The 6,974-nt window shown below is 38.2% G+C and overlaps 1 protein-coding gene across 1 annotated transcript; it reads right to left on the bottom strand.

Annotated features, from left to right (window-relative positions):
* Positions 1-683: 683 nt before the first annotated feature.
* On the bottom strand, positions 684-4,135 carry RnrS (ribonucleoside-diphosphate reductase subunit M2). The gene is made up of 3 exons (XM_089650946.1): positions 3,619-4,135; positions 2,891-3,342; positions 684-1,660 (listed from the first exon to the last, which is right to left on the bottom strand). Exons 1-3 carry the CDS (start codon positions 3,679-3,681, stop codon positions 1,060-1,062), a joined length of 1,116 nt encoding a protein of 371 aa, XP_089507072.1. The 5' UTR covers positions 3,682-4,135; the 3' UTR covers positions 684-1,059.
* Positions 4,136-6,974: the final 2,839 nt, after the last annotated feature.

The raw sequence follows: 6,974 nt of genomic DNA, 5'->3' as shown, positions 1-6,974 counted from the left end.
GGTATATAATATTCTTATAAAAAACATTGAATAATTCCTTCTTTTTTGCCAGTGAAATGAGACCGGCGTAAAAGGTAGAATTACCCTTCCGGGCATCAAGCATCAATCGACCGAACGGGTAGAACTACCTTTCCCTGCCGAAGTGTGTTAAGGGCGCTGACATAAATCAACTATCTAACTGGGCGCTGATACCAGTACCATTTCGTATTCATTTCTAATGTTTTGCCCCCTAACGAGCATTAATCTGTAAGCTGCGGATCGCATTGTCATTTTCGTTAGTTTATTGTGTAAAAACTAAATATGTGAAGTGAGTATTTTTAAACAATCTCAATTGATTATTGAATGACTTTCGGGAGATTTCTAAAAAAAAAATAGGTAAAAACCATTGACGTTAGAAGAGATAGACTTGCCCTAACCTGTCCTGACTAATACTGTCAGATCGGTTTGTGTAGTGATATAAAATAACATTCATACTATTGGAGATTCAGGGATTTACTAACCATCTAAAATTTCCGCATGCTCCGAAGGCAGGTATCAAGGGCAGGTTTATTGATTTGTCTATGATACTCATGTTTTCTAGAAAAGTAGTTCAGCATCATGATACCTATTATGGTGGGATTAATTGATTGGATTATTGCATACCAGTTAAGGAAGTAAAGATGAGAGAAACAATACTTCATGTAAGCAAATCTTTATTTGCAGAAAATAGAATCACATCACGTATCATAATACATGTCAATATATCTTTGTATTCACAGCTTGAATCATTCCACACAACACCGCCATTACAAATACTGGGTTACTCCCAGTCAGCACTGCCAGCAAACACAATGTATATATTTATTATTCGAATCTCTGAGAAAGGTAGGACAATACTGTACAAAAAAGTAAACCTAATTGCTGGCAGCGCCTTGCCAACCGGCTTCATGTACAATATGAGTTATACTGTATCTTATTCGAAAACTTAAAATAATTATTGTACATTAAAAATTACATTTAAAAATTAATATTACACAGAATGTAGTATAGTCTCATAAAGGAAATTATAAAAATAAGTCATCAAAAATCTGCGTCCAGTGTGAAGACATTGTCCATGCGGTTGGCCATCACTCCCCACTTCTGATATTCCCCAACCTTCTTCTCAAAGAAGTTGGTCTTGCCTTCCAGGGAGATCATGTCCATGAAGCTGAAGGGATTCTTGGATCCGTAATGCTTGGCACAGCCCAGGTCCACTAAGAGCCGGTCAGCCACAAATTCAATATACTGCGACATCAGGTCACAGTTCATGCCCAGCAACCTGACGGGCAGGGCGTCAGTGAGGAACTCTTGTTCAATAACTACAGCATCCTTGACAATAGCTAGAACTCGTGCGGGGCTGGGTTTCTGTACTAGGTGTTTGAACATGAGGCAGGCAAAGTCACAGTGGAGACCCTCATCACGGGAGATCAGCTCGTTGCTAAAGGTCAGGCCAGGCATGAGGCCGCGCTTCTTCAGCCAGAATATGGAGGCGAAACTGCCGGAGAAGAAGATTCCTTCAACGCAGGCGAAGGCCACCACGCGCTCCCCGAAGGTGGCCGTGTCGCTGCCGATCCACTGCAGGGCCCAGTCTGCCTTCTTCTTCACACACGGCAGGGTCTCGACAGCGTTGAAAAGGAAGTCCCTGAAAATAGACACAAAATATTACAATAATTTAATTATTTTACATTTCATAATACAAACATAATAATAGCAGCTGTAACTTTGTAGTTTTGTTCAAGTAATAGATATCAACAATGATGAGAGATTCTTTTCCGAATACATACTATTTCCTCTACTAACTGATTTATCATCGTTTTAATAGAGGTTCTTTTCGACTTTAATATATTTTTCCCTGGCAATTAAGACCAGTTAGTTTACAGATAGGAGATAAAAAAATCTATGCTGGCCGCTGTCAGTCATAAATTTTAAACTGTGAAAACTTTTTCACAGAAGTTGGTGGCTATCAATTTTATTGCGTATCAATCCCTAGAACTCGGCTAGTTGCAAGTTCTTTGCAACTAGCCGAGTCCTCGGCGTTGAACCAGTAATTCAATAATAGCATTCATTTCATTATTTTTCTCTCAAACTGACTTCTAATCCAACATTTGTGTGAGCCGTTTCATCTTCTTTGACATTAATTGCGTAAATTAACAGCATCAACTCATCGACAGGAAGCTATCTTCCTGCAAATAAACTTAGGACGGGTTGTTTCGGAGAGTTTGAACAATTCTTCAAATTTAATTTTCAAGTTCTGTGAAAGATTTTTTCATGTTCTGTCAAACAACTAGCTCATAATGATATAATAACAGAACTTGAATAGGACTTTCGCAGAATTGTTCAAATTCTGCCAAACAACCAATCCTTACAGGTCTCTTACATAAATTACACTTAAAAATCAAAACTTACAAAAGTTGTAAATTTTATTTATGTGTATATAGCTAACCCAATTATAGTAATGTATCAGAAGCACAAAATAAAAAAAGTGGGTATCATCTATACTAGGAGCAATAAAACATGCCTTTTAAGAGCAGCTTCATTGCTGCTAAATACATTGTCAATATCCAAATAGATTCTACTCAAGAAGATTGCCTTTCCCAAATACATGACCATTATTAGATCTGCAGGTTGGGAGATAAAACAATCTTGCTGTCGGTGACGGATATCAGGAACATAGAAATGAATCCACTAATCAGTCTGAAGAAAAGCCGCTGACTGGTCTATAATATACATGGATAGATTTTACTGAAGTATTTTCACAGATAAGCCAAATGGTTGATACTTATTTGATTATAATGATCTATGCGGTGAAACATCATGAATGATATAATAAATGCATGGGGGTGAACAATCATCTTGATAAAATGTGACTAACCTCTCGTTAGGGTCCCTGATGTAGGTCTCAATGAGCAGTGAGTACATCTCAGAATGCACATTTTCCATGGCCACTTGGAAACCATAGAAGCAGCGAGCCTCTGTGACCTGCACCTCCTGGGAGAAGCGTTCCACCAGATTCTCATTCACAATCCCGTCTGAAGCGGCAAAGAAGGCCAGGACGTGGGAGATGAAGTGACGTTCTCCATCCTTAAGGCAGTCCCAGTCAGCCATGTCTTTGGATAGGTCCACCTCTTCTACAGTCCAGAAGGAGGCCTCGGCCTTCTTGTACATCTGCCAGATGTCGGGGTACTGGATGGGAAACACCACAAAGCGGCGAGGGTTATCTCTGAGGAGGGGCTCAAGCTGCGGGTCGAACTCCCGCCCTGTCTCTTCGGTCTCCGTGATGTCTCCCGCGTTGGAGTCACGGAGAACATTCGCCTTCTTTGGCGACTGAAACATATTTAAGGTTATCGTTAACTAAGATCATTTTTAACGAAAGCATATTAGTAATTTTACTGTTATTTTGTGACCAAAACATCACAACAGCAGAAGGGCTGAGGTAGTTACAAAAGTTTCTTTGTATGAGATAATCAGATGATTATCAGTATGAGATAACAGCGGAATGCGTCGTTATGAAAAAATAATATTAAAATTGGTAGAATTCGTTTGTTATAACTGACTTAACTTCGGTGGTGTACTATGTGAAGAAACGAGTAAGAGACTCACCTTTAAATTAATGTTGTTCATCTCGTTCATAAGATTTTCCTTATCCGAAATTTGGAATGACATTTTTTAACGTTGGAACGAGAAACGGCGCACGAGTATAAACGAAGGATATAACGGAAAGATGTTGTTTCTGAGAATAACTATAGAAAACCGACAATACGAGAAAGAAAAGACGACTGACGAAAAATGAAAACGGCGCGGCTTTAGCTCCAAATCCTAATGAGTTGAGTCAGTTGAATGACAGTTCGACACTTCGCTAGGAGGGAAAAGTTTCCCGCGCTAATGATAGGAATACAGTGCCCCCACCGCTAAATTTATTTCTAAAATGAACCAATAGGAAAAATAATAAATATTTCAACTTCAACTTTCTGACAAAATGTGATATTAAAAACGCTCTTATTACAACGAACAAATAAATTTAAGCATCAAATATTAAAACACGATAGCGAACATAAAGAACTGAGACAAATAATATCAAAAACCGCCTAAACAATATTGGAACCGACCAATCACATCACTCGGCTCGGATTATTATAATATTAATAAATACTTGCAACTGCATGCCACCTTGCAATACTGCACCTCAGTGTTTACAGTATTTTGTATAAAATGTTAAATAATACATGTTCACACAAGGCGATTTTAGTTGATCAAGTCAGAGTTAAATGACACTTGAAAACTAATCGACAAGTGTGAAAGCCTTTCAACAGAGTTGATCAAGTTTTTAGTTGAGAGACGAAAGTTGAAAGCCCGTCGACTTTTGTTGTTCAAGTATGAGTCATCGTTCGATTTTCCCGCTTAATCGAAACGTGTGAACATATGTTTCAAGTCGCTTGCGATTTTTAGTTCCCTGCGATCGAAAGTAGACGTCAGACGTCCCTACTGAGTGATTTATTTATACATACCTAGTACCTACCATCACGGCATCTACTTCAATGAAAACATGTATTAAGTGGTCGGATGATATGATGTTTAGATTTATGAATATATACCAAAGCCATCCCTATCTTTGGGATCAGAAGCAAAAAGTTTACAAAAATAAGAATGCCCGTGACACTCCAATTAATAATATTATTTTTGAAATGTTTCTGTAACTTGGTAGTTATTATTATTAAATAACACTTCTCTGAATGTTTCAAAACATAATATTTTTTACCTTCATAACAAATTTTAAGGCATCAACTATTGCAACTTCTTTTATAAACAACGATATCGCATTTTTTGGAACTCTATGCATATAAGTCAGACTTGAAGAAGAATCCCCTGTTGCCAGGTATCTTAGCGTGGTTTGCAACTTAGTTTTTGCTGGGACAGCCACGCTGGGTCCTGTTTTTGGATATTTTTTTTAATTTTAGACAACAGTACATTAAATTGTTCTTCCGAAACTCGCAAATGATTGCGATAGCCTTCGGTATCTTCTAACACCATCTCTCAATATAGTGTTAGAAGCACCCAATTTGTTTCTCCTTATAATCTATCATCTGGCCCACATACAACGTTTTTGCGCTTTTTCATATTCTTAAGTTCGTTCCGTAAAATATCCGAAATCATAGGGACGCACGCAGCGATAACTTCACTTGGCAACACTTCACATATGGCAACACTTTTTATTTTTTAGTTGGCACTTCTGAAATGTCAAAGTATTAAAAAGTCATTAATTTGATTTTCTTAAGTCATAGTTGATAAATAAAACATGGTTTCTATGTATCGCGTACGAAATTTCAAAACCCTATAACTCAGTTAATAGTGCCGACCCCCACCTAATTCTTACAGATTCGGATTCCCCAGCCCTAAATTAGTCTAAATCAAGTTCAATTTCGGTTATTCGAGTGACTCCCATAAACCGAATTTTACCCCAGGATGGCGTCAAGTGAAGTTATCGCTGCGTGCGTCACTATGATTTCGGATCTTTTACGGAAAGAACTTAAGAATATGAAAATATTGCAGTCATGTACCCTCCCAAACAATTATTAAAAACAAACCTAGAATGCATATTATTCCAACAACCATTCATTACGAAAGAGAAAGGAGCCTTTTTGGCCCGTGGCTCTGTATGTCAATATTTCAAAAAGAACGGCATTGAAGCTAATCCTAGGGTGAGGAGAAATTGCCTGGCAGCCATATTGTACGACACACTTTTTAAATGATTTTCATGCAAAGTAGTATGAAACCAACTTTTTAAATTTATATTGTATTTTTACATCGATCTTTTGGTGAATCAACGATTTTTTGTGAATCAATGTTAATTTCTCCGCCCTTATGTTTGTATTTTGTGTCGAGTCGAATTAAAGTCGATAAAATATTGTTTTTAATAGCAAAAGTACGGTAATCATGTAGTAGTGAATGATAGAAAAAGTCGGAGACGCCCGAGGAAGACAAGGAACGCATTATCTCTGCACTGAAAATGATTTACGGAGTAGAATTAAATACGATATAATGTTTTTTTTAACAGTAAATAACAATTGTGTTGTATAGGTAGAAAATTTTGGGGATAAACCGCCTCACCAACCGATTCACCAAGGCAGTACTGAGAGTATCTACTACCATGTGCGTCTCTTTGTATAATACAACTATTCTCAACACTTTCCCTGTCATACCCTTGTCATGATAGCGTGCTAAATGAGTCCTTTTCTATCGTTCACTACTGATACACCATTTTTACTGTTAAAAAACAACATCTTATCGACTTTAATTCGACTCGTATGTACAAACAGAAGTGCGAGGAAAATTATCTTAGATTTATCAAAAAGTAATATTATATACCTAGTGAAAGAGATCGTTCTTTTCGACCTCCAGTGACGTCACGAGCTTGCAAGCGGTCCGATGCGTTTTTTCTACGAACCTTGGTCCAGGGCGTTGCGATAACAACAAAGTATCGACGTAGTATAATGTAGACGCGAGAATAATAAACCGCAACACGAAGTAAAGAGGACCGAATGGTGATATTGCGGTAAACTTGCAATGCTTGCGGATGGATTTGAAACAGAAATTGGACGGTTACCTTGGGAGGGCTTTCCTCTCGGGGTAAGAATAATCTCGTCGAATTTAATGTTTCAAAGACTCAATCATGTCTGATTACGTCGAAATGATAATCTAGACTCCTTCGACGGAAGCAATATTCCCAACATGCCATCCACTGTGATATAGTTGGTGTACAATCTCACTGGCTCCTGAGGGTTGGGAGCAGTTGGGACTGCTGTATTCACATAAAAAAGTTCACAACTGCTAACCCTTCACAAACCGCAAGTGCTCCTCACGGTTGAATTGGGCAGCCACCTCTGGTCTGGAGCCCCGAAATACCTGAAAAACCCTCGACTCCGTACAGAAACAGGCCGTCCGTCTGACAGATTATCCTA

This window comes from Hesperophylax consimilis, chromosome 3 (genome assembly GCF_061612785.1).
Source record: "Hesperophylax consimilis isolate HC1 chromosome 3, BYU_Hcon_1.0, whole genome shotgun sequence".
In the NCBI taxonomy this organism is placed as follows: domain Eukaryota; kingdom Metazoa; phylum Arthropoda; class Insecta; order Trichoptera; family Limnephilidae; genus Hesperophylax; species Hesperophylax consimilis.
This window is presented reverse-complemented; position numbering and strand designations above follow the sequence as displayed.

Coding starts and splice junctions, on each gene's coding strand:
- RnrS (XM_089650946.1), bottom strand. CDS start 3,681: ATGTCATTCCAAATTTCGGATAAGGAAAATCTTATGAACGAGATGAAC. Junction 3,343..3,618: donor TGAACAACATTAATTTAAAG/GTGAGTCTCTTA, acceptor AATATGTTTCAG/TCGCCAAAGAAGGCGAATGT. Junction 1,661..2,890: donor ATCAGGGACCCTAACGAGAG/GTTAGTCACATT, acceptor GTCTATTTTCAG/GGACTTCCTTTTCAACGCTG.